General features: G+C 37.9%; 2 protein-coding genes across 3 annotated transcripts in view; one reads left to right on the top strand and one right to left on the bottom strand.

Annotated features, from left to right (window-relative positions):
* The first annotated feature begins 374 nt into the window (after nt 1–374).
* Nucleotides 375–2,647, top strand: LOC137948483 (beta-carotene isomerase D27, chloroplastic-like). Its single transcript, XM_068794565.1, has 7 exons — nt 375–582; nt 946–1,088; nt 1,616–1,708; nt 1,793–1,854; nt 1,932–2,038; nt 2,304–2,396; nt 2,526–2,647. Exons 1-7 carry the CDS (start codon nt 375–377, stop codon nt 2,567–2,569), a joined length of 750 nt encoding a protein of 249 aa, XP_068650666.1. The 3' UTR covers nt 2,570–2,647.
* Nucleotides 2,648–4,125: 1,478 nt separating this feature from the next.
* LOC137947874 (pre-mRNA-processing protein 40A-like) overlaps nt 4,126–27,792 on the bottom strand; it is a 28,416-nt gene continuing 4,749 nt past the window's right edge. For both annotated transcript variants that reach the window (XM_068793694.1, XM_068793695.1), the window contains exons 8-29: nt 24,267–24,319; nt 23,864–23,921; nt 23,397–23,773; nt 23,226–23,298; nt 22,141–22,239; nt 21,993–22,061; nt 21,830–21,907; nt 21,645–21,731; nt 21,512–21,546; nt 20,120–20,225; nt 18,467–18,547; nt 18,044–18,136; nt 17,913–17,966; nt 17,694–17,810; nt 13,871–13,969; nt 7,439–7,486; nt 7,276–7,368; nt 6,264–6,371; nt 5,452–5,516; nt 5,264–5,366; nt 4,795–5,085; nt 4,126–4,495 (exon numbers count right to left, since the gene is read on the bottom strand). In XM_068793694.1, the coding sequence (XP_068649795.1) occupies nt 4,367–4,495; nt 4,795–5,085; nt 5,264–5,366; nt 5,452–5,516; nt 6,264–6,371; nt 7,276–7,368; nt 7,439–7,486; nt 13,871–13,969; nt 17,694–17,810; nt 17,913–17,966; nt 18,044–18,136; nt 18,467–18,547; nt 20,120–20,225; nt 21,512–21,546; nt 21,645–21,731; nt 21,830–21,907; nt 21,993–22,061; nt 22,141–22,239; nt 23,226–23,298; nt 23,397–23,773; nt 23,864–23,921; nt 24,267–24,319 (2,316 nt within the window). In that variant the 3' untranslated portion in view covers nt 4,126–4,366. The remainder of the gene's footprint in view (nt 4,496–4,794; nt 5,086–5,263; nt 5,367–5,451; nt 5,517–6,263; nt 6,372–7,275; nt 7,369–7,438; nt 7,487–13,870; nt 13,970–17,693; nt 17,811–17,912; nt 17,967–18,043; nt 18,137–18,466; nt 18,548–20,119; nt 20,226–21,511; nt 21,547–21,644; nt 21,732–21,829; nt 21,908–21,992; nt 22,062–22,140; nt 22,240–23,225; nt 23,299–23,396; nt 23,774–23,863; nt 23,922–24,266; nt 24,320–27,792) is intronic.

The raw sequence follows: 27,792 nt of genomic DNA on the forward strand, positions 1-27,792 counted from the left end.
TCCGCTGTGAGTTCTTGTGGTAGACAAGGAGGGGATCCGATATTCCAAACTCCTTGGTTTTACTTGATAATGGATCTAATCTGGTGAGTTGTGCATGTCCGACCTCCAATTTTGAGAAACATCTTTTCAGAACTTAATTCAACACGTAAGAGATTCTGGGTTTAATTAACAATCCCAGCAAGGTCAGACAATGACTTAAGGTTCAGATAGTGGTTTAGAGTCCGGACAAAAAGCATCTGTTGGGTAGAAGATGAAGGACGTGCCAAAGATTCTTGTTTCTGAGCTAAACCGAACAAGACAAAGGCATAAACATTCTGCGTTTCTCCAAAGTTATAACATTGACGGCTAGTCCTTTCTTTCTTTGTGATTTTGGAATGGAGGCGACGGTTTTCAACAATGGAGGCGTACTCACGATCGCTGCAGGTAGCAGGAAGTCCCACGACGTAAAAAGACTACAGAGAGTGCAGGCAGTGATGTCGAAGCCCAAGGAGAAAGCTGAGCTGCAGGCGACGGTCTACGACGATGGCTGGTTTAGCCGTACCGCAATCCGTCATCTCTCTCAGAGTGTCCAAGCCACCACTGGTTTGTCTCCTTACTGCGAATTCTCTTTCAGATATGAGCTGCTTCAATAGCTTTAAACGTGAATTAAGCAGCCGAGAATCTCATCGCTGCATTCACGATTTGTTTCTTCAAGACCGACTTGTTATAGAATTGAGATGATACTCATGAATCTATCATGATTCCTGGCCTATCTTCCGTTTTTCCTTGTTTATTGTTTGGCATCCCTGTGGATTTTGGGCTGAAATCTTACATCTCTGTCGTGCATGTATTACTACGATCATCTTCCATTTCTGCTCCCCAGTTCCCTTTATTCCAAACACGAGCACGTCTTGATTCTGTAATTTCCATGAAGCTGCTTTTTGACAATTGAAACTTAATTTTCAGGGATCAGTAGTAGCAAAGAAGGCTACGAGAGCTTTCTGGAGGTTACTTCTCTGATGTGGAGAAACATCAAAACAACAGATCAACAGCATGAACTAGTCCTCAAAGCTCTCCAAAAAGCCTTTCCAAACTACATCCTCTCCCTGGTAAACCATCTCTCTTTTTTCTTTCCCTAGTAAGCAATCCCCATTACAATATACTGAACACTTTGAGCTGTTGATAACAAAAAGAAGTCAAAGAAATAGGGTCACGTAAGACCAAAATTGCAGCTATGGACATTTATAAACATAGAACTAGAAATGGAGAGGAATCCACAAGACGATTGTCACGTTCAAATTGTCCGAAAAATCGGGGAAACGATCCCACTTTTACATAGGAATGAGGTCTCATTCGGTCTTTAAGAAATTATAATTCTATTTAGATGGATAAATAGGTTTCGTTTATCTTTTCTATACGATTTGAGGAGATCAAACCAATGCTAGTACATACACAAGAGAAAGATCAGGATGTCTTTTCATGTAGGATCCATCTTCATTCATATGAAACTCACATAAATAAAAACACTAATTGAGTCATAAGCTCACCCCTAATTTGATTTTTTTTTCTTGGGATGATTATATGAGTAACAAATGATATGTTTTTTGCTTGTGTTTCTTCGTTATATGGACACCAGATCAGAAGACTGCTTCCACCATCGAAGGCAACAAGGGAATTCTTTGCCATCTTCACTACCTTATTCTTTTATTGGCTTGTAGGGCCGTCAGAGGTAAGACACAGACCTCAACCCACAGACGATTCACTAGGGATGAAAATCTCCCAATAAACTGTTTGATGAAATTCATTACTTAAGGTGAAGGCATTAGAGGTTGATGGAAAAACAGAGAGAAGCCTGGTTCATATAAAAAAATGCAGGTAACTTGAGAATTAAGCATGCAATGAATGAAGCTTAATGAGCTGATTACTGTGGTAACATTTAAGCTTTTGTTCAGGTTTTTAGTGGGTAGTAACTGTGTGGGGATGTGTACCAACCTTTGCAAGATTCCTTCTCAGAAGTTCCTCAAGGATTCGTTTGGAATTCCTGTCACCATGGTCCCAAGTAGGTTCCTAAATCCAAAGTTTCAGAAAATCCCTTTTTCGTTTTCTTCCTATCAATCAATGGCTTCAATGAAATCCTTGTCTCCTGACATGTCTCAATCGTCACCCGTCGCCAGCAAATCCGCCATTGTTGCGGCTCTGGTGGCTCTGCCAATTTAGATTGTTTTCAGATTTTTTAAACACAGACAGAAACGTGCTTGTGTTTATGTGTAGGAGAATTTTTATGAAAAGAACACCTGAAGGATGTGTTATGTGTTTGGATGTAGATTTTGAAGATATGAGCTGTGAGATGAAATTTGGTGTAGAACCTCCAGCAGCAGAAGATGACCCAGCAATGAAACAACCTTGCTATAGCTTCTGTAATCACTTAATTCCTCTCTTATTATTTGTTTTTTTTTTTTCTGTTATTCTGGCTTTTGACAAAGAAATCATACTCTTGAAGTCATCCTTATCAAATGAAATGAAACTCATTCGATCTTTTCTTGCAGGTAAATTAAAACGCAGGCATAATAAAGAATGTTCAAATATTTAAAAGAAGAGAAGGTTGAGGTGGTTTGGGAGACAACGTTCTCCCCTCAGTCTAGAGGGGACACTAACACACTCTTCAACTGTTACTTGCAGTTTCATAGTTCTGATCATGTTGATGTCAGATTTCTCATCGATACACAAGTTTTTCTTTTCTCTTTTGTTTCTCTTTTTATAATCAAATTAGATATCTGATGTAGTGATATCTTTGTGTTTGTTCATCCCATGAAATACTGGTTTCTGCTATTGAGGACCAAGAAAAACATCTTGACCCAAAACAGGTATTTTTTTTTCTTTCTCCACCATCTTCTGCCCATCACTACCTATGAAACCCACAAGCATAAATAAATCTAATGACTAGTAAAAAATACACTAGTTGTACCTTTGACGTACTTGGGAATATATTTAATAGCTTGCTAGTGCGACTATCGTGGTTGCTCCATGAACTGACTGACTATCCCAATGTTGTACACAATGTCTAGGCGAGTAGTGGTCAATGGCACTCATTTCTACTCCCCATGATCAGCTTCAGTCTCTCTTTCATAGAAGTGAGACTTTGGTCGTATATTCAACAAAATTCAAATCATCCACATACAAATAGATAAGTAACTTATGTCACACTCATTATTTTAATGTATAAAGTGTGCTCATGTGGGAATTGCTCAATCCTGCCCTCTCTACATAAAATACTCATCAATCCATGTATACTAAGCACAAGGATCCGCTTAAGCCCATAGAGTGCCTTGTTCAACTTAGACACCTTGTGCTCCTTATCAACTTGAACATATCTATTGGGTTGGTCAACATAAACCTCCTCCTTCTCCATGTGCTATTGCTCTTTATCACTCTTCATCAATTGAGTCTGCTAGGCTTGCACAACCTCTTCTTTATTGTCATCTTTTAACTAAATATTACTCTCTCCATTATCAATTAATGGTTTCCCTTAAATTCGGTTATTCCCATGGAAAATCAATGGTTAAATTGGTCAATGGGAACTTGATATTCCAATCATTCGATTTCCCTTTAAAGACGAACTAGCTTGCTTCATGAGAAAACAAGCCTGCAGTTGCTCAAGGGCTAACAAAGCTATTCAGTTAGAAGTAAAATATTAAAATTATCATTACATTTATAGCGTTGTCCTACTCTAAACAACACGTATCAGAAACTCAAAACGATTAATAATGGGATTTTCTCTGCTTCTTCGTTTGCAAATGGCACCTCCACGATAAATAATCATCTTCATGAGAAACAAATTGCATCTTTCTCCTAATTTTGAGAACTAAATATTTTGATCCAACTTGTAGAGAGAGTTCTAACTCATTCCGAATCCTCCGGCCAAACAGAACTAGATATACACTTTATATACATTGTTAGACGTCAATAAATAAAACAGCATAGGAAACATTAGCATCCATGCACTAGATGAGTAACAACCAGCTTCCTTCAGCCATTAGCATGGATGCCGATATATCATACCGAGTATTCGATCATCAGCACCCACAGCTGACCCATCAAATTTGAAGAACACCGTCCATTGTTTGGAATAAAAGTGGAGATATCAGCTGGTGACGAATCAAAGATTTACTGGGTTAAGAGGTACATTGGAAACATTAATTCCTACAACATTGGACCATTGATACATTCCTTCACTGACCTTATACAGGCTACGGCTGCAAAAAGGGTTGAAAGCCAAGACTTTCCGCACTAGATGGTTGAAACAAAAAGCAGAGATGTCATTACAAGTGATCATTCATTCAGCACCAAGAAATGAAATTTTTTGAAACCAGCTAGTACTTCAGGAGGATCAACGGATTTCTCCGTCCTCTCCAAGCTCCCCATCTTCCAGATCATCATTATTCCTACGTGACCCATCTCTATCTCGCTTATGCCTTTTATGTCGGTTTTCACTATCAGACTCAGTTGTGTATCCATGCTGTTCACGGCAGAAGAACAGTTAGACTTCAAATCACACCAAAACCTTTGGAAGACCAACCCTGCAAAAAAACTTTTCCAAAAGCCCAAAACCCTAAGATGCCTAAGGTGCTTAAGATGTGCCAATTATTACTTAAGGTCAAAATATCAGTTTTGGAGAAACTTTTGATCAATGATGATCAATAGAATGAAAGAATACCACCTTGGAAGCTTTCTTGATGCAAGTATGATGTCTTACAGAAGGAAAACCTTGGGCGAGTCTCCACAAATGCCAAAATGCACAAAAGAGAAGAGTTTTACCTTTCTTGACTTCTTGCGGTCACTGCTATGTCTACGGGACTTTTTATATTCTTCCTTCTCATCTTTGTCGGAACTACCATCCTCACCATGGTGGCGCCTCCGGTGCTTTCTATCTTTCTCTTTGTCCTTTTCCTTCTTCCTCTCGTCCTTGCTCTCAGACATATCGACATTTTCAATATCTGTTTCTTCTTTTCTTGAACGATCCCTTCCCCTGTCCCGCTCTTTCTCCTTTTCCTTCCTCTCTTTGTCCTTCCTCTTTTCTTTATCTTCTCTCTCTTTCTCTTTTTTTGCCTGCAAGTAGAAAAGAAGACAAATATATTAGAGAAGATGTTCATGTATCCAACCAAAAGAATCGAGAAAAGGCCTAAATCAAGAAAGAAATATAGTTCCAACAGGAGTAACTCAAGATGGTTATCTTTCACTGGTTTTACAAAGGTGTATATGATGAATCAAATATAAAGTCAAGGACCTTCTCCTCATCTCTCTTCCGTTCCTTCTCTTTCACTTTTTCTTGTAGGCGAGTGACATACTCCTCAAAAATCTCCTCCTTCAAACTCTCTTCACTAATAGATCTGGATAAATATATACAAACAACATATTAAAAAATCACAGTATGACAACTCCTGCGGATAAAGACAACACAAGTTCAACAAATACCTATATTCTTGGGTGTCCTCAAATAGTCCTTTGCTCTCCTCCCAAGTTGAAAATGCAGTTATTTCCTGTAACAAAGATTAATCAGAAAGGATGAACCATAGAAAGAAAGTTACTTGGGGTCCAATAATGTGAAACCCTAAACAGCCAAGCCTGAGATTTTAGCCAAGGCTACCCTGTTTTTGCCAAGTATAGTTGCAGATTGGATTCATTTCTTCAAGTCAGTAAGAACTGTATAGAATTTCAAATTGAATGCTCTGTTCAGTAAGTTCATTTGGTTCACACAACCATAATCGCAATAACTAAGGTCCCCATCCCAGCCCACCCCACCACCACCACCGAAAAGTTACAATAACCAAGTATCCCTAGCAGAATCAGGAATATCAACAGCAAGACAATTCCTGGTTCTCAAATTGAATGGAGCCCTAAGGGTAACTCCGGCCCCTCTGTCTGTGGTGGTGTTTTTCCACCCCCATGAGGCTGAAACCCACCCTACTCATGTCATTTGGGTGTTGCTGGTTCAACGGAAGCAGATTTAAGATAACTTCTTCATGATTAAAGATCTTCATAAGTCATTTAGCTCAAGTTGGAAGGAGATCCCATGGTGGCTAGCAGTTAGTGTTCAACGAAGAGTGACTTCCTAGCATCATTGGAGTTGCTTGACCAAGATGTAAGGGGCCAATAAACATTCACTTAACCATTTGGTAACTGGAAATCTTTTTGGCTTATATTGTATATATGTTCAGCTTCATCTGCTGTAATTTCCTCTAATTCAATAAAATGTTCCCATTTTTCTACAAAAGAATTGGCCATACCTTGATGGTGTTTAGAAGGTCAGAGAAATCATCCACTAGGTGCTGACGCTTTTTAGCTTCCTTCTCTTCTTTTTCTTTAAGCCGCTCAAGCATCTCATCATACACAAGCTGCAATATCAGAATATGGAGGTTATCTTCATCTTGGAAGCAAGGCTACATTCACCTTGGAAAGCATAGAGCAGGAAACAAATCAATGAAAAACTTATTTAGAAAAGGAGAAAATACCAAAAAAACCATCTGAAATAAAAATTGGGTAGAATAAACATAAACATATCTGACAAAAGAAAACCTGAAGCTCCAAACTTTTGTCCAGAGCATCCACAGTACACAGAATTATGACACTCAATATCCACTTCTCAAATAATTCCTCCTCTAGTTGATCACATACAAAACATCTCCACTGCATCTCTAGTAATATAAACGCATTCTAGAACATACTAAGTTCATCAAACAAAAAAAGACAAAAAAATAATTGCAGAAGCAATTCGTGCAGGCTAAAACAACAAAACGACTTCACCTCAACAAATAAGTAAAAAAAGTATGATGAGATCAAGAGTAGATGAAGCAGTACATGGGCCTCCTATTGGATAATCCAGCATTTTTGCTTTTAGACAATATAGACATCATTCCAAAACCCAAAAATTAATGACTTTCAGACCAATCTTCTGATATTGGTAACCATATACCTGATTAGCAAGCTCCTTTTAACATCACAAAAAACAGACTAATCATGTGTATATGGTCAAAATTTCGTTTTTTTCAGTCTTAAATACTCAAAATTGAATCTTCTCATGGCGCATTCCTTACAACAAACCCATATACCAGAAATGCTATTACTCACTGATCTGATCAGCTTGGATTCAATGAAAAGGAAATCTGCTTGAAACAAATCCATTTGGATACTGGAATATAGATCAGACAAACCCTCAAACACCATAGGCAGCAGCCTATACTGTGCCAGATAGGGGAACAAAGGAAAAATAAATGCTAAATTCTTTAAAAATAAACATACCTTCAGGTTGATCTCTGAGATTTTTTGACAGGCAGCATCCTCAGAGATTGCAGCTTTAAAATCTTCAAACATCCATGTCAATGACATATTTATCTGAAGAACACTAAAATATGAGAAAAACTGTAGTTAGGTCTGATATGTAAAAAAGTATCAAGGACATCACCTTCCCCATCTTCAGTGCATCTTTTATTTGGGCCTTGTCCTCGTGGAACTGCCATGATGTATATGGTACAAAAGTGAGTCCACAGGTAAGTAAATCAATACAAGGAAAGATCCAAACTAAATAAATCAGGTATAGGCAAAATTCCCAATTAAAATACAGATAATTTAAGGAAAATGGAGTTCATCAGCGCATCGAATTATGTATTTTTCAACCATGCTCGCTTTTGGCAACATAATCAAGAAATCATGTTGTAAATTTGGCATATAAAGCCAAAGATGGTCCTCAGAGATCTTAAGGGAAACATAACAACAGTATATACAACATACGTCACCCATGAAGAAGTAGACATATATCACCCAGGGAGTGTTCCCCTCATAAAAGTACTCCCATTCCAATAACCATTGCACAAGCTCAGTTTGTACTTATGTGACTATATAAATGAAGAGACTGATGGAACTTAAGAATGGCATTCTCACCTTTTTTCTTTTTAATAGTTTTTTTTTTAAATGGAATACAAATCGCAAGAATGGCATTCTCATCTAAAGAGTTTAAACACTTTTTTTTTTTTAATGATGCTGATTTTTATTAAGACAAAAGCTCAAAATAGCATATTACAAAAGAGGAAATCCTTCCCAAACAATGAGAGATTGCTGGGAAGTTCCGAATTTAGCCAATTTATCAGCCAAAGAGTTGGTTGATCTAGGAATGAGATTCCAATTACAATGCAAAGAAGATACAATGTCAGCAATACTATCAGTGATGGGCCAGTGACGCCAAGGGGGGAGGTTGTCTTTGGAACACCAACTAATAACCGTCTTCGAGGAGTTTAAAGACTTTAAGAAACCATGATTGAGGTTTTGATAACTATGACACCAAAATTACTTTTATTTTTCATCGAAAGGAAAGCTACAACTGGAAAAGACACCAAAAATTTGCTGAATGCAATCTTAACACAATCTAGTTTCGAACAATAGGCATATCCAATTCAATTCCAAGCTCCTAGAAAAGTATGGCCTTTAACTCATCCACATTTTGCACCAAATAGTCCATACCTTTTCTTTTTTTTTTTTTGAGTAAAAAGGTATGGATATATGACTAAAAAAAGAAAAAATAACAAATACAAATACCTTATAGAACAATGGCTTCCTCCACAACAAAATGTTGGAGGGAAACGCCTAATTTAGCCTGATTATCTGCTAGGTGATTAGTGGATCTTGGAATATAATTTCAATTACATTGCAAATAGTCCATACCTTTTTTTTATATAAAGACAAATAGTCCATACCAGCCAAACCAACATGGCAACTAGTGTACTTTTTAACAAGTACTATTTTCAAATCTGTTTTTTTCAAGTGAAAGGCATGTTCTATTCATCCATCTTGACCTTCAAAGTATACAAGAGATTAGAAAAAGCACAAATCATTATAGTTAATTGAAAAAACCAACTTGGCAGTGCAAAAAACTAAGATCTTTCCTTGAAAGCAATTATTTTGAAGTTTTCATGCCAACCCATCCTCATTCCAGGAACCATACTTGCAACCACCCATCAATCATTGATCAAAGAGATCTGGCAATATGTGACATGGGATTTGAATGCATCTACTCAACAGGAGCCTTGAGGAGAAACACTCCTGCTGTGGAAATGTTTCAGCCTTCAGTTACTTCATGTGTGGAAGGGTCATCAGGGGTCATCACTCCTACCATGCCAACATCGTCCAGAACCTCGGGTGCTGTTTGAGACATTTATAATATTTGGGGCCCTACCTGCAATGGAGCCAGGGAGGATTTTGGACTGAATTGGTCATTATCTTTATTGCTCAGTCCTACTAAAGAGGCCCACTACTCATCATCACAATAAGAAAATCTGCTTACTTTGTTAGTAATTATTAGATGGTGGAGATTTCCCCTCCAGAGCAAGATACAGTTATGTCAATGGGTTGTCCCTGCTCAATGTCCAAGCTTGGAATTTTCCCAGTGACCTCTGATTGGTTCAACTTGTTTCTCAACTCTCAAGGTCGAGCACTTCCTAGACCAATTTCTGACCATTGCCCAATCTTTCTCAATTGAAATCATAAGTCTTGGTCCTCCCTTCAGCTTGTAACAGATGTAGCATGAGGATCACGGATTTCACTACCTGCTGAATGGCTGGCAGGAAAGTCTTTGTGTGGTTAACTCCCAACATTTTTTTTTTTGGAATGAAGCTCTCAAGAAACTTTTTGCAGCATGAAGAAAAGGAAGTCTGACATCCTTTCATGATACAGAATGCCTCTTCAAGGCATGATTGATCAAGAGAAAAGAACCCAGTTCAAATGGCCAAAACAATTTCATGCCAACTCAATCATTATTCAAGTTTGAGGCCTTAACCAATGAGACAAGCAAGTCCACTTCCTTGAGAATCAATGGGTCTCTTACCTGTCATAAATCCGCGTCATTGAAAACTTTGATCTACTATTGCGAGGCTGTACTCGTGACTTTCCGCAGAGATGCTTGACATGCAGCCTTCCTGTCACCTCCCTGGCCCTCTCTGTTGCTACCTCCTTAGAGCTTCCATTCACCCAAGTAAAGATTGAAATTATGACCTTCATGATGCCATGCCATAAAGTGTTTAGTCTGCACTAGATCATAGCTGATTTCTATAAGCGAAGTAGAAAATTCTCGAAAAATGGCAAGGTGAATTTATTTAAGGAATTTTAAGACAGATGCATAATCAACAGCATAATGGCTGCCTATATCCTTGTTCTCAAGTCTTAAGGAAAACGAAGTTGAATGCCCAGGTGACTAGCATCCAATTAGTCACATTTGTAGTGCTTATAAAAATAATTTCTAAGGTCCTTTCCTATAGATTGAACATGGTAGCCACAAATACAATTAGCAAGGTCAAGGGTACTATCATCAATGGAGGCACATCTTGGAACCAGTCTTCCCTACCTTGAGCTCCATCATTCCTTCAAGACAAGCAGTCGCCGTGAGGTCATCATCAAGCTTGATGTAGAGAATGCCTTCATAGAGTCAATTGGTCAACTGGTCATGATAACGGTGAGCTTCCAAGAGAGGAGCAAATGGATAAACAGCTGCCCCTTGTACCTCCTCTCTCTTGATTAATGAGTCTGCCCATGGATAATTTCCAATGTGCCCATGGACTCAAATAAGGTGACCCCCTGTTTCCATTGAATTTCAAGGAAAGTTGTATTTTTTTTTTTCGAAAAGGATGTATATATATTAACAGAGAAAATTTACAAAGGCAGAGGGAACATATCCCTAACAACAAGAGATTGAAGGGTTGCTCCCTGCATGGCAAGCACATCTACTGTTGAATTTGCAAATCTCGAAATGTGAGACTAAATACAAGAGAAGAGAGGCAATTTCTAGAATATCCCGAAAAATGTTCCAATGGCGCCATGGGGGAGAGGATGCACAATTGCACCAACCAATAAACACCTTCGAGTCCCCTTCAATGTGGAACGGACCACTGCAATTGTCTCTGAAAACGTAAAGTCCATTTAGGAAGCCAAGGAGTTAAGCTGATGTTGAGTTAGAAATACCTAATGGGCCAGCATACGAGAAACACTAATTACTGGAGGGACCCGAGATAACTCCCCCAAAGCCAACAATCCCGGGATTACCGAGAGAAAAACCATCAAAATTCAACTTTAGGAAACCAGGCTCTGGAGGAGTCCATTTCTGTATGACTTGGACCTTGGTTCCAATCCGCATCTTAGCCATGATTCTCCAATTATCTCGGATAGAGGAACCCACAAAGGAGAAAAAATTCAAGGAAAGTTGTTGCACGCATTCACTTGCTCATGATAAGTTTTAGCACTCTATGCCTTCCTTCTCTAACATCTTAACGAGAGTATCAACACTTCAATTTGTAGATGGCTCAATTTGCTTTGTGATGAGAACCTTTAATAAGTCATGAACATTAAAGTGCTAGTCTCTACTTTTTATGAGATAATTTTTGGTTGTGGGTGAATTTATTAATTTCCTTATCACATGGTCTTAATTTGTCCATGACTACAATCATTGGCTAGACTTTGGATTTGAAGGAGTAGCTCCACTCCTATGGGAATTATCATCCATCCTTGACTGCCAACAAATTCAAATGGTGCATACTTGAGATTGTTGCTTTGTGAGTATTTTTAAAGAAACACTCCTGACAATTTGGAGGTTCAGAGTGAGCTCTCATATGGTTGATACCTGGTAAATTACCAATTTTTATTCTCGGTGGCTTTTCCAACTGATTATTGCCAAGATTCAAGACATGCCACAAAGCTCAGCATCTCTTTAAATAAATTTAGTCATTCCAAAAAGAAATGAAAAGGCCATGATCCTCATATGTAGTTTTACCTCTCTCCCTTATCCATATTGTGAATTACCCTCTTTGTCTCAAGCCCACCAAACTGGAATCTGATCCTTGGGACTTTTGAGAAAGATTGGCAACCTGGAATTGGAATCATCCCTCTCTTGCAAGCCTAGTTACTCTTGTCAAGCCAGACAATTCTCCCTCATTTCAATGTCAAGTGAGACTGGTTAACTGCATTGCAGCTATTATATAGAGATTACCCTAGAGGGGAACCTCCAAACATTTAAGTTCCACTTGGTTAACTTGGTAGAGATTGGTCCAAATGCACTGGCAGAATTGAAGTTTAACCAACAAAACCATGAATTATTCCCTCCCATCAGAGATACTATGGAGGTTTGGCTCGGACATAACCAGAAAGTGGAGGAAGCTAATTGCCAAAAAATATAACTACAATGTTCACTCCCAGCTTCCTCCAGCTCCATGCCTTCCAATGCTTAGTGCTTGTGGAATCTGTTCACAAGCTATTCTTATATTGTGCACAAATTTTTCATTTTCCAAGATTGATTTGGAACATTATTTTGAGGTCCACATTTTCTGATTCTGAGGCCTCTACTGTAACTTACTCTCCCTTGACACTTATATTGGAAGATTTGGTAATGATCTGATGGGATGAAAAAAGAAATTCCTCTGAAGCATTCATTGTCACCAGGAGCATGAAGATAGTTGAAAATCAAGCTTGCAAGCCTTGAAATGGGAAGGAGGAAACGATTGCTCATTTACCCCTCACTCTCAAAATTTGAGTTACTGAAATTTTATTACAAGTTTGGCCTTCAACTGAACTTCCCCAATACTTTTGCCTACCTTCTTGAGCAATCAATGATGTTTCTCTAAAATATGAAGAAAGCTCTAGCTAGCTTATTTTTATGAGCAATCAATGGCAATTCTAAATAATATGAAGAAAGCTCTAGCTAGGTTAATTCAAATTTCTTGGAAGCATTCAGTGAGAAGCACAAAGTCTATGACAGAATCTTTGGCATGTGTTGGTGTTACTCCCAAAAGCCTCAAAGTAGAGAGATAGTTATCCTTTAGTTGTTTCTTGATTTGTTTTCGTTTTGTTTGTTTGCTTGGTTAGGCACCTCCTACCTTGATTTGTATCTTGAATATTCTTCTCTTCTTAAAAAAATTTGCATCTGTGACAGAAAACAGTACCATTTCGTTGAGATAGCTACTCTGCTTATCATCATTTGGGTACGAGCATTTCCTGAGCTGAACAACCTACCCAACTCAGCTATTCATGGCAGTTGGAGATCAATGTTGTCTTTTCTAACTACAAAAACTACAACCAAATCCCCTTGGTTGGCTTGCTCAAGCTTAATTTTCACACCAAATCCGAGGCAACCCCATAACTGCCAGAGATGGAAGTGCTGTCAAGGAATCTGTGGTAGCATTCTTCTAGTTTCCTTTTGCCTTTCAGTCATTGAACTTCACAAACTCTGAGTAAGTGACCCTTCTCCAAGGAATGAAGGTTTGGATTGACAAATTTTCCAGTTCTCTATTAAAAGGAGATCGTGCAATAGCCTCATCTGGCCACCAAAGAAAACCTTCCTTTCCCCCATGGTTGTTTTCTTCACCTCTTTAAAGATATCGAGAACAACATCACCGTTCTCACTATCACTTGAATACTCATACCAAAAGATGCAAATTGTATTGCTGGTTCTATAGCTAGGATGGGCACCTCCCAGCAATGGCCACATGGAGGGGTTTCCTGTATGAGGTCTTGGATTCAAGTCTCATGGGGGGAAAGGGTGTAGTGCGCATGTGTAGTCAACATTCAAAAAAAGATAGGTAGCTCCCAGCAGTATCTGGTAATGGGCAACACTTTCCACTTTCCCCACAGACATAGATTTGCTATTCATTGTTCTCCGGTTTTTTCATGTGGTTTATATTTTCTGTCAAAATTAAGGGGTTTTCTTTAACTATTCTTAATGAAACTCTTTTTCCAATCTTAACTGAAAAAAGGACTGATTACTAAAAGCAATATTAGAAAAAAAATAAAAAAGGTTAAGCAAATACGGATGAGATGCCAACCACATGCATAAAGAAAGGTACATAAGAAATAACAAATTAACCTGCTTCTCTAATTCCTCAGCAACATCTTCAAATAAATCCTTCGGTGTCGAACCTGAGGTGTTAGATGCCACAGCCTCATAAGCAGACAAATCCTTAACCTGCTAACAAGCAATCAAGAAGAAAATATGACATGAAGTATAAAAAAAAGCATTTAAAGGTGTCAAAAAACTTGTCTACAAAAAAAAAGCTCTTTCAGGCCCAAAGTTGTTGCACGATGGATGATCAGTTTTATCAAAAAAAGATATCAGAATAGAAAATTCACAACAACCAAAAAGGGCAGAAAGTTCCCTAGTATAACATTGTGACATCATAATAAAACAACAAGATGTTTCTTAGCTTTTTTTTTTTTTTTTAAGAAAATGTTGTGCTTTATTGAAGCAAAAGGGAACAAGCTACACACAATCAGGTATGGGATCCTGAAACAACAAAAGATTGGAGGAGATCCCACTCCTAGCAAAGTTGTCGACCAAGGAATTGGCCGAATGTAGAATATGAGTACAAATACAAAAAATAAAAGAGGAAATATTCTTGATGTTGTAGAAAGCCTTCTAGTGACACCATGGGGGGTCAAAAAAAGAGGAAGAACACCCCAATATCACCACCTTGGAGTCACCTTCAACATTGAGGGGTCCGGAGAAGTGGTCACGGAAGAGATTGAGACCCTGACAGAAGGCCATGAGTTCAGCAGTCATGGAACCCGCAGTTCCCAAAGGTCCCTAGTAAGCAAGAAGGGGGATACTATCCAAATTTTGGACGGCACCTCCAAAGCGGGCTGGACCCAAATTACCAAGAGAACTGCCATCAAAATTGAACTTGAGAAAGCCCAATGACTGGGAAGTCCACTCCAGGACAGGTTGGTTAAGCAATGCCGCATACATCTGAGCAATGAGACGCCAACTATTACAAACAAGCAAGTCATTCAGGTGGCTGAATTCCTTTATGGTGAGAGCCTAAGAGGATATCTATCCAATGATGTCAGTAGCAACTTCATCGTTGCTGGCAAACTTGAAATTGAATTGGCAATTGTTTCTTTCCTTCCAGAGACCCCAAGGTATGTGGCCCAGGCAAGTAGAGAGAAGGATCTTCCCCAACCGCGGGAAGGGGTAGCCAAAGAGCTGGTGGCAGGTAGAAGTGAGGTCACTGGAGAGGCAGATCTAAATACCAATGAGGTTGAGCAGCTGAGTCCAAACCCTCCAAGCAAAAGGGTAGTAGAGGAGTAGGTGAGAGACATTCTCCTCGAAAAGACCACAAAGGAGGCAACTGATAGTCAGTCTCGTATCGCCACAATTAAGGTTATCAACCGTCAGAATTTTGTTGTGAATTCAGCATGATTGAGAACCCGTATGAGGTGAAGATCCCAACATCAGCCCCTCGAGAGTCAACCACAAAGATGGAAACATTGCGTCAAAGTGTAGCAAGAGAGGGGTATGAGTCCTTGAGGGGCCAAGGGTCATGCCACCAATCTTCCCAAAAACGAATGAGACAGCCATTCCCAATCAAAAATCTCACAGCTTCCTCAAAGGTGAGTAGAAGAAGAAATATAGATCGCCAAATGGGAGAGAGTTTGTGCCATGGTCTGCCACTAGTCCATAACTATCTCCTCCAGTTAAGTCTAGCGTCCATCATACACCTCTAAATGGAGTCAGGGGAGGTGTTAAACTTCCATATCCACTTAAGAAGGGTCGAGTTCATTGTCTTGGTAAGGTGGATACCCAATCCACCAAGGGCCTTCAACTAGCAAACCTTATTCCAATTCACGAGATGATACTTGAAACTGTTGTCCACTCCCCGCTAGAGGAATCTTCTCTTGATGTGGTCCAAGTGGTGACATATGGACATTGGGCAATGGAGGAACGAGATAGTGTGTGGGGAGTTTGGTAAGACATGATTTGAGGAGGGTGAGGAGGCCGGCCTTGGAGAGGAGTCTTCCACACCAAGTAGCAAGTCTAGGCTGCATCTTTTCAACCAGAGGGGCCCATAGATTTTTGTGGGGGCGGCAGTCAAAGAGGGGAAGGCCCAGGTATGTGGCGGGGAGAGTGGTTGTAGCACATCCAAGGCAATCAGCCATGGCCTAGAGAGCCTTAGGAGTTAGATGGAAGCCCATTATGGTGGTCTTGCACCAAATTGATTATCTGCCTGGACAAGATCTCAAACAGCCTAAGAAAGGCCTTGATCGTTTTAACTTAATCAAGGGATCCGTCCCCAAACCAAAAATGTCCACGAATTGCAGTATGGGAATATCAAATTCCTGTCGCTTATCAACAGGGGACAGCCAATCAGATGCCTTTGCTGAATAGACTTAGGAGAATAGGTATTCAGCAATGAGATTGAATAGGAGAGGGGAGAGAGGGTCTCCCTGGTGGATTCCTCTTGTGTTGTTGAAGTAGCCACAAACCATTCAATCGAGGAGGATGGAATAAGAAGCCAAGGAGATGCAACTTCCAATCCAAAACCTCCAACGTGAACTGAATCCCATCCGATCAAGGATATTATCTAGTAGCTGCCATTTGACCTGGTCAAAAACTTTTTCAAGATTTAGCTTTATAACAATCTTGGGCCCAGTTTCACACTTCTTCGAAGCCCCCAGTTAATTTTGGGTGGACCCCGCTGCCTGCCGGTATCCTTTAACTGAACTTAGACAGATCCTTTTTTGGTAACCCTGGCTTAGCTGGTTTTGGCGGAGTGATTCGTAACTCTCTTGGAAACCAGAACGTCTTCTTCTCCGGCCCTCTCGGTATTGCGGATTCGCGACGGCCGAGCTCCACAACCTGCTTAATGGGCTCCATGTTTTCCGCGATCATTGCTCCAGGCCCATCCTCATCAAGGGAGACTCTAAGGTGGTGATCGGCTGGTGTGAGAATTCCTCTGCACCTCCGTGGCGCCATTGGGACACCTTTTTTGAAATTATGAAAATTGTCAATTTATTTGACTATTTTTTATCTCTCATCTTGAGATTAGCAAATTTTGTGGCTGATGCTTTAGCCAAGCAAGGAGCTTTCTTGCAATTTCTTGTTGTTAGGAGTTATCGCCTCCTTTTAGTTCTCTTAATAAAATCACATTTCATAAAAAAAAAAAACAATCTTGGGCTTCCTTGACCTCTTAAAATGATCCATGAGCTCATGGGTTGCCATGGCCGAGTTAAGGATAGAGCATCCTTTAATGAAGGCACTTTGTCCACAGCGAATGATGGTGAGGAGGACAGCCTTGACACACTGGGGAAGTAGCCAAGAGATCATCTTAGAGATCAAGCTAATAGGTCTGAAGTCATGGGGATGCTCCACTACATATTTCTTGGAAACAACGGCAATGAAAGAAGCACTTAAAGCACAGTATGTGATCCCCTTGTGATAAGCACGGTTTCTTAGGAATATGACTAACTTGGCTACTCAGATAAGTTAAGAAGCCTCAAAGAGGCTTTAGCAGACCAACTATTATTGCTGCAGTCATTACAAATTCTTTTTTGGAAAATGCACAAATATTTTAAAATAAAAAATGCAATAATTAAATTAGAAAATGTGTGAATATCATTAAGAGAAAAGAGGTTCTGGGACACAAAAAACAAAGAAAAAAGAAAATCAAAATTAAACAGAAAAAAGGCAAAAGCTGGGAATTACCAAAAGAATGCACCAGGCTACAGTCTGCAATTACACACAAAATGCATATTCTACTAATAGGACCGCAAAGCAATCTTCTAGAATAGGACAGGAAGGAATTAACTTAATCATCTCTGGAAAGAGAGCAAATATCAAAACACAGTCCACATAATGACCCATCAAATGGCAAACCTGGTGAAAAAGTCTAAAACAAACAGTTCAGCATTACCTTCATACAGTAGTCACGCCAGTGAGTTTTGGCTGTAAGAATTCCTGCAGCAATATGCTCTTCCAGCAGCTTGCGAAACTCATCCCGATTTCTACGTTCAGCTCTCCTCAGTTGTTCCTGCAATTTTATCGTAACAAACTTAGATAAAAATCATTGCTCCAATATCCTTCAACTCAATCATCAGTGCCAGTATCACAGTTGACACAAGAACTAAAGCACCTTCTGTGATTTCCTCTGCTCTTCTTCTTCCTTCTCTAAGTCACGTATATATTCCTGTAGAAACATCAAAAGTGAGACAAAGCGATAAAATATAGCTAAAATGAGTCTAAAAGTAAAATGAGAAAACTTACTTGGAAAATTTCGAAGCGATCAATCTTTTCAAGGCGCGACCACCTGTCATCATCATCCAATCGATCCTGCACCTTCCGCCACTGGCTACTTGCCTGCAGCAGAAACAAAGGAGAAAAACAGATATAGTGAACAAAATGAAATTTGATTTCTGAACCACAACACATGGTACAGCTTTGCAAGCAGGTGAAAATGAAAATGCACCATAAATCTCAAAGTGCAAGCAAAATTCCCAGAAAAAAAAAAAAAAGTTCAAGATCAACAACTTTGCAACTAAAAATTTCTTAGAGATGACTTTGTTCAATTTCACCCATCGAGGTGAGAGGTTTTGTTAGTGCTCACAGACTCCCACGCAATAGTCATTTAATTTCATTTCTATTTCTACTTTTCATTAGTAAACTAAGACTAAATTACTCAAAGCATACTTTAATAAAATCACAGGATTTGAGAAATGCTCTATATTCTGCTACACATCGCTTATGCTCCTCGTGTTCCTTTGCACGTTCCTGCAACATGATCCACAAAACAACAAAAGAAATGCTTAATTGCAAAATGTACAATAAAAAGAACCACAGAAAGCACAAGGCAAAAAGAAAACTCCTCTAATTTTATTTTATTTTTAAATGAAAAAATTCCTTTCATCTTACTCAACAGAAAAAAACAATTAGACATGGTAGTTAATCCCATTTCAAAAAAAAAAAATGGTAGTTAATCACTTTATTTTGAATGTTAAAACCCTTATCCTAGTGACATGAAACCAAGACCTCACACTAAAAACCCACCCGTGTGGCAATTGAACCAGAGACCCGAACTATTTGGCCCCTAATATTGTTATTAATAAAGACCAGTACACCAATTTCTTTGGGTTGCATTTGCACCCAAGATCACATTGTTGTAGAGAAAAAATAAGGAATAGCTTGGGTAGAAGTTTAAATTATTCTTTTAACAAATGTAGTGATACAAGTTTACTCATCAGTTTCACAATGGTCATGAATGGTGTTGAAATTTGGAATGGTGTTTCCACAATTATCTCACTCCACCAGTGTTTCCAGGCGAAGAGATCAATGCCATATCATCAGCAATTTCAAGTGGAAATAGTAAAAGCAAAAGAAGTAAACTTCCACATAATAATAAGCTTTAAACAGCATATCAAGCAAAGATGGATATCAGCTCCTCTCTCATTTCTTCAATGTTTGTCTCCAAAAAGTAGATGTAGAAAACGTTTTCACAAAAATCTCGGCAGTAAAGGTATAGCAAAATGATTAAGTTTCTACATACACACAGAAAAAGTTTACCTCCAGAGTGGATATAGAGAAAATTTTCCAATAAGGCATATTTAAGAAAGAGAATTACATAAATATCCTCAATTAATTCAGGTAACCAGGACAGAATACCTCCTACCAACTTTGCAACGTAATTGAACTCAAATGATTGCCTTACTCACAGGACTAAAACCGAGATCAATAAAAGTAGTAATCAGATCAAATTAGCAGAACATTCATACAGGTAAGATTTTCCCCATCCTAATAGTTTCCCTAACCAAAAAATGTCTTCCTTCACATCAGATAACCAAAACAGCATGGTGCTTCAATGAAATAAATTGTCCAAAAGCAGTGCAAAGGTATTGCAGCTGACACCCTACTGAGGTGTCAACTTATTTCTAAAGACGTTAGTTGCCAGAAAACCTTATAAGAAAGTAAAAAACACATTTCAGAAGAAGTTGCTATTCAGAAACATGATTGGCATTTTCTACAGCATCACAAAACATGAAGATGAAGGCTAACCACACAATGGATAATTTCAAACCACATCTCCACTGGTCCACACTTACTTTTACGTGCTTTAAGAACTCTCCACAAAACACCCTATAAGATAACCAATAAATGTTTTTGATAATGATGACAAATTTCATTAAAGAGGGAGCCAATTAAAATTAATAAAACTAATCTTTTTTCTGACAAAAATAATCTAAATTATGCAAAAAATACTAATATTTAAAAGGTCCTACCTGATATCTAATTTTTTAAGTTTGGAAAGAATTGAAGAGACGGTTAAAGAAACGAGAAATTGAAGTTTACCTTTTTCTCAAGCTCCACCAAATAACTTTCAAAAAGATCCTCCCTGTCTCTGGCACGCTCCACAGCATTAAACCGCTCATCAGCCTCGAACAATGCTACAGCTTTGCTGAATGGAGACGACAATGATTGAAGTAACATCATTATAATCAGTAAAGAAAAACTAATAAAACAATCACAAGCAATTGCGGATTTCTATGTCATACTCCACTACTGAACTCCGATCAGTTCAACTTGTTAGAGTTCAAAACACCCCATGAAAATTAAAAAAAGGAATTTTCTGTTTATAAACTGTTCTTAAAAGTCCAGAGTCTTTCTTTGGGTCACAACTTTCAAACTGCCCAAATGAATCTTTTGTGGACGACCAGGTTTGCCTCCATATAAACCAGTAAAATGTAGCTCTTACAGCTGCACAGCATTAAGAGCAATTTCAAAAGCATCCTCAGTCATATTGAGAAGCTCATTATTAGACCGTACTTTGCACCCTTTGGCTGATGTGATTCTGCTGAGGCAGAACTTTGTGCCACTCTATTCGTCCCCATTGATCATAGAGGGAGACTCTCCAGTTGTCAATCCTGCTTTTATTCTGGAAAGAGGCCTCCATGATTTTTTTGCAAAGTTTTGAAGTGACTGAGGACTTCTCTTCTCTGCCAAAGAGTTGGACTCATACAGTGCATACTGCCAACTATATCGAATTTTATGGCTAGACATGGGATTTCTCTAGATGCTATTCAGGAATGAGATTCATTTCCTAGTGATGCTCACTAATTATATTTTCTTCATTCTTGTTTTTTGTACATGAGATTTCTTATACTCATGCTTGAGTTTTTTGGCTCTTTCTGGTAATTCTTTCCACTCTTGCTCTTAATAAAATTCTCACTTTAATTCATCATGCTGATTTCTGGCCTTGCAACAGGATAGTTCAGTCAGTACCACAATATCAAATTTCAAATTTTTCATTTGTTCTGTATGCCTCCAGGATATCAGTGTATCTTATAATTGGATATTTAAGTAGAAGATATCTCAAGATAACAAATACACCCTCACTGGTCTTCTACCTAACAGAATCAAGCACTATATTAAAGGAAGGACCAAAAACAAACAAATAAACCAAAAAAAGAAAAAGAAGAGTTTCAAATCTGCAATAAAAGCTATAATTATTTAACAAAAGAAACCCTCTTAAAGACGCAACCATCTGGAGTCATCAACCAAACACACAGTAGAATGTAAATCTCCTTCTTGAAGGACGGCCAAAAACTAAAACGCAATGCCATGAATACTAAGAAGATTTTCCAAAGCCCAATGCCAATCAACTCATCCACCAAATGCTAGACTAGCCACTGTTTTCTAACAAATTATCAGAAGATTCCTAAATACATAGGAAAGAACATATACCTCCATCTAGTAGTCGAAGTGAGCTCTTTACATTCCTGTGAAAAAAAAAATATTTACAGTTAAAAGTTAAAAGAAGATAAAGTTCTCCACCCCCACATCATAAATAAGATTAATCAAGTGATGCACAGCATACTTCCAACATTTTTGTGAAGTCTTCTCGAGCTTTCTTTTGCTTGTTCCGCCTTTCCTCTATCTCAAGCTTCTTCCGTTGGCCCAAATACTGATTTCAAAACAAAAAACTCATTAAATAGATAAATAATAAAAATAGATACATAAGTAGCAGACAATAAGCTATTCCACAGGCTTGTGAGGACTAACCTCATTAAATGCTTGTTTCCGCTCTCCTAATGTTTTCAAAGCACCATACCTTTTGTCATTAATTATAACCCTCATAGCCTAAAATGTCCTTCCATGTCAAAATCAAACGCCAACCAAAAGAAATTGAAACACTAAAACAAGTATCAAAGACAAATATGCGTACTTGCTCCCATGTCCAATCAGATTCAACATTTGCAGATTCAAGGAGAGCTTTGAACGCATTTTTTGCTTCCTGAATCGATACCAAAAGTTGTAATTTATAACTCAGACACCCTTAACAAAATTGATAAAAGCAGATCAGAAAATCATACCTGTTTAGTAGCATACATCAAGGGTTCATCATCAACCACTTTCTCGTCCAACGGACTAACATTAACCCTTCCAGGAACTGGCATGCCTCTTTTGGCTTCCTACAATGGTATGCCAAGCAAACATGACATAAACAGCCTAGCATAATAACTAGCACAGATTACTGGACTCTAAATACAATGACAATCACAGAATTGAGAATTTCAACAGCAGAAACAGATAACCACCACTAAATTATCAGAATGGAAATGCAAGTTGTGAACTTGCAGAAAACTGGAGAAAGAAAACCAAAAACCAAATGACAATGACCACAAAAACAACATTGCCAACATAAACAAAAGATTAGCAGAAATAAGATGAAGATGATGACAATAACGATGATGATGATGACGACGATGACAACAATGACGATGACAATGACGACAAGATGACGATGATGATGATGATGACAGCAATGATGACGATGATGATGATGATAACAATGACTATGACGATGATGATGATAACAGTGACTATGATGATGATAACAATGACTATGACGACGATGATGATGATAACAATGACTATGATGATGATAACAATGACTATGACTATGACAATGACGATGACGATGACGATGATGATGATAACAATGACTATGACTATGACGATGATGATGATGATAACAATGACGATGACAATGACGATGACTATGACGATGATAACAATGACTATGACAATGACTACGACTACGACTATGACAATGACGATGATGATGACAATGATAACAATGACTCTGACTATGACGATGACAATGACGATGATGATGAGAACAATGACGACAACGGTAACGGCAATGATGATGAGAACAATGACGACAATGATGACAGCAATGATGATGATGATGTTGGCAACGATAATGATGATGATGACAACAATGACGACAACAACAACGATGATGATGATGATGACAAAGATGAAGATGATTACTGTGAGAGAAGTAGTGAGGAAGAAGAAGAGATTTTTTATTTTTTAAATGAAAGAGAAGTTAATTTTGATAACTGCATGATGGAATCAGTTGGAATCAAGTTCAAATTTATTTTTTTACCTCCAAATCCTGAGAAGAAGTTCCTTCTGAAGCATTTACAGAATCCGTTGTATCCGCAGGCTCCAAATTAATCCTGAAAAGCACCAAAAAAAAAAAACAAAGAATATTTAGTTCAAACACTACCATTGAAAATTGAAGAACTATGCATTAGTTGTAGTAACTCATCCATACTTTGTCCCCACAGTCATAGCATCCACTGCTGCAGGAGTCATTCCCAAACTAGATGGAACAGCAGCAGGCATTGCAACAATAGGTGTTACAGGAGGATTAATGTTTGCCAGCACAGCTGAATTTGTTGTCCCCAGAGGCAAAGAGGTTATAACTGCACCAGAGGGTGATCCCGAAGCCACAGCAGGAGGATTAGTAACAACAGGGGTTACCAAAACAGGGCTAGGAGTTCCCCCAGAGACTGGCCCATTAGCATTTGTGGCATCAGATGATAGTGGTACTTCAGTTGGAACAGTTGTGCTAGTAACAGTGGAAACAGGCGGAGTAGTTTCTAAGTTTGTCAGCTGGGCAGAAGCTTTGTCTGCTTGATCACGAGCTAACTGAGGAGAAAGAACAAACCATGATTTTTTTATGGTTAAAGTAAAACAAGATGATGCAGTAGTTTTGTAATAAAAAGCAGTCATAAAAACCTTGAGTTCATCAGGTATCACCCATTTGGATTGCTTTGTAACCTTGTTGTAGTAGTACCTACAAAATGTTTTACATACTAAACTGATTAAAATAGTAAACCGCACTATCACAACCCCCCTGACTACTTTCAATTAATCATGGGATTGACCAAGTCAACAATATGAATACCAAAGCAAGTAGATCAAATATTATAAAGACACACTGAAAAATCATCCTACCAAGTTAAAAATCATTTGACTGCTCAGTCGACAATTGAACAAATCAACAAAACTAGCATTCCAACAAGGCCATAAAATCAAGCATAACACCATAGCTAAATACTAAAACTTCAACATGTTTGTATAATGGTATATCTAGATAATATTACATGTAAAAAAAAGACTATTAATGACAATCACTCACTTCTTTCCATCTGCCGTAGTAAATTCCTTCCAGACAGTTGACGCATCAGCCCTCTGTAATAAAAGAGAGCAATTAATGAGATAGAAACAGATGATAAATATAACAGTTGTCACAGAAATAGGTAGGAAAAATAACATAAGCAAAATAGTCATAATGACCAAACCACATTTAGCCAAGAAAGTAGGCTGGAGTCAAGTAAAAAGTTTGGACACGAGTTAGATCAAAGTGATATTCCTTCTGAAGGTTTCCTTTAGAATTATATAGATACAAACTCTTAAAAATAGTATACTACATGCTTACCTGGAAAGTAGTTATAAATCAAGAAAATTACAGGTACCTCCATCATCTATCTGTGTAACTTATGAAGTGAAAAAGATGGGAAAAAAAAAACCCATTAAAGGTACTACTATCGCTAGTATAATGCAGAGAGTCCACCATTTAATCACAGCCCTTGTATCTGATGCAAAACTTGTGCACATGCCCCAAAAATTTGAAACAGTAAGCTGACACTGGAGCAATAAGCTCAATTAAAATCTGTGACCACTTTGGCCTTTCAAGACGAAGATTGCCATGAGAAAAGAAAAAACATAAATATTTTTCTTGGAAATTTGCTTCCAAGAAAGTTGTTCTCTTCACTATTTTTACTAATTTTTCTTTTTGTCCTTTTTGTTGCCTTGATGCTTTGTAGCTAGCTTTGCTAGCATTTTCTTGTATATATTTTCCTCTTAAATGATTCTTACTGTTTTCAAAACTAAAAAATAAAATCTTGTTGTGTGCTTATACTTGAAAGAGAGAAATTTGCCCGAGCTATTTATCCCTATATGCATCCAGATAAAAACATCAATGTCTATTTTTAGCCAAATATAAAGATAAGGGCAAGAAGTTGTCTTCACCCAGAATCCAACCATTTTCCACTTCCAGGTACGAAAAATGAGTACTTGATATTTTCCCAGCATATCAGAATTGAAAAATAGAAAAAACATTCAAATCTCCAATTCTTTATCTCCCTTTTTTTTCAAGAAGACGAAACCTCTGATTTTAATCTTAAAGTGACAAGAGTCAAGCTGGAAAAACTTTCATACAGCAAAAAGGTCATTTCCATCAGTCCACATATCTGTTTCTTGCTCTACAATCTTCCTTCTACACACAGTAGTAACATTCAGTATATGTTATTCTACATTGTTCTGAACTAAACACCATCCAAACCTAACTACTGTACCAAGTGCAGGACATTTCCACTGCAGTAGAAGAAGAAGCAGATCCTTAAAAGCAAAGGCTTAAGGATAACAAAAATCACCACCCACTTGCTTATTATCCTACATCACACCACAGACAATACACCTATAACAAAGGGTCCGTGTACATAGATCGCAATATTTTCAGTTTACAGTTGAAGATCAATAACAAGGTCATGGTAGACTACATATCACAAGTATCATAACCAGCTACTCCTGCCTCACAATGCTGATGCATTAATATATATATATATATATATATAATGCAAGTAGGAAAAGAACCAAGATCTAAGAGAATGTTTAGTTTGCATTTGAAAAGCAAGAAAGAAACAGCAACAACTACAAAAGGCCTGAGTATGCCATCAATCCTTACTTGTAAAATAAAATAAAACCTCTTTTTAGCCACAAAAAGAAAATCAAACCACCAGAACAACAAATGGGAAATATGATTAATATGGTACATTAATGCCTCAAATACCTATCAAAGCATGTGTGTCTGTATGCAGTACATTGAACACCCAGATATATCAAAATGATGTCACTTGAAGCAAGCCTAAAAAAATAGTCAACAAACTTTGGCATATGGTGTTGATAATGCCAAGAAAGGAGTGATAATTTACAAAGGCCCCAAAGGATAAAGACACGAAAGGTAGGCAACCACCTACATGAGCATAACCAAGGAAAGATAAAAACCAGAAAAGAACACAAAAACAAGATAGCAAAAACCTAATCAGCAAAGAGGAGGCAAAATGCACAAAAACTTTTCTCAGAATAGAAACAGGATGCAAACTGTCATACAGAAGTAGTATCTCAAAATGGCTCTTTCAAACAATATAGCACATCAAACATTCATGTAAATATAACATTTGCCCTCATGATTAATTACTAGTCAGGTAATATGATGTGTAATTAGCATACATCCATACCTCTGAAATGAGTGCCACATTTTGTACCTGTCAACAGGCGTTTAAAGCCATACAAATGAAACATTTGACATCTGCTAAGTTTAAATGTAATAGCAAAAGGGTAAATGGGTCAAAAGAAAGATTCATATGCCAATTTTCACAAACTAGAAACTTACGAGGTGGACCGGACAGTTGATAAGTTTATGTTTTACTTTTTCTTTTTCTTTTTTTTGAGAAAAAGGTGTGAATGTATTACTAGAAGAAAAAGTACAAATACATACCTTATGTCTTACTATTACCAGTCCAAACAAATAAAATAGAAACAAAAACATTCTCTCAATTCTGGAGCAATGAGAGGTGTATATATAAGTAGTAAACAGGAATTAACTCATAAATTGCATAGTCAGAAAAGCCCCAAATAGGACAATATAAATACAAAGGTTCACCTTTACAAAATGATTCTTTATTTTTTGAATGTGGTGAACTTTATTAAAAGCAACAAGACCACAAAGTGATTAATAAAGCAGCAGATAAGAACTGCACCTAAGACAACAAACACATGGAGACGCACACAAATAATACTACATAGAACCACCAGGTGAGCGCATACAACAAGGAGTTGTCATTCCACACCCTTGAACAACTAGGATCCTTGACAGGTGCCAGTGAAAAGAACATACAACTGGACCTTTCAATTGATAGGTCCAATTCTTTTGGCCAAGGACCACTAGCACCATTCAGGTACATGCAAACTAGCACTGACCCCAACTTGAAATACTAGTCATCAGAAGCCATGATGAGTAATCTAGATCTGAAAGCAGAGAACAATCTCATAACCCCTGCAGACAGATTTAAGAAACAAACAACTGTATAGCCACGTCTATGTTTGAGAATCAGGGTCTTCAAAGGAAAGCATGTTTATGATAAGGAAAGCATGTTCCCAGGTCTGCCAACTCTATGGCTGATTCTCTTGCTAAGAATGGGGTTTCCTTACAATCCTTTATTGTATCAGGATTGCTCCCCTAATTGTGTTTGTGCTTCCTTATCAATAAAACCTCATCAGTTTAAAAAAAAATGAAGGCATCCACCTCCAAAATCCAAAATCTTTTCAATCATTAAAAAAAATGTAAACATGATCAATGCACATCCAGTTTAAACAGCCAGCACAAGTAAAAAACAGGAGATTAATGAAAGCAGTAGATATGCACAGTTTAATGGAGTATATATAGCAATTTCCCTCACAACCTGACCATTTTAAATTGCACCTTACAAGCATATATATGGAAAATGGCCCTTTATCATGAGAAAAATAAAAAGTAAATAGCAATAATTGCCTGCCTTGAGCAAAGTGAAATCCCGCCTTCATTAGAGAGCATATAGAGCAGT

Source organism: Aristolochia californica, unplaced genomic scaffold (assembly GCF_029961685.1).
Source record: "Aristolochia californica isolate CCGP_79_NKW_82.1479 unplaced genomic scaffold, dmAriCali1.0.hap1 SCAF_13, whole genome shotgun sequence".
NCBI lineage: Eukaryota > Viridiplantae > Streptophyta > Magnoliopsida > Piperales > Aristolochiaceae > Aristolochia > Aristolochia californica.

What these genes read in the sequence shown, in the direction of transcription:
- LOC137948483 (XM_068794565.1), top strand. Translation starts at nt 375, where the DNA reads ATGGAGGCGACGGTTTTCAACAATGGAGGCGTACTCACGATCGCTGCA. An exon ending in TCCTGTCACCATGGTCCCAA is followed by an intron (nt 2,039 to 2,303) that starts GTAGGTTCCTAA and finishes GTTTGGATGTAG; the next exon opens with ATTTTGAAGATATGAGCTGT. An exon ending in ACAACCTTGCTATAGCTTCT is followed by an intron (nt 2,397 to 2,525) that starts GTAATCACTTAA and finishes CTTTTCTTGCAG; the next exon opens with GTAAATTAAAACGCAGGCAT.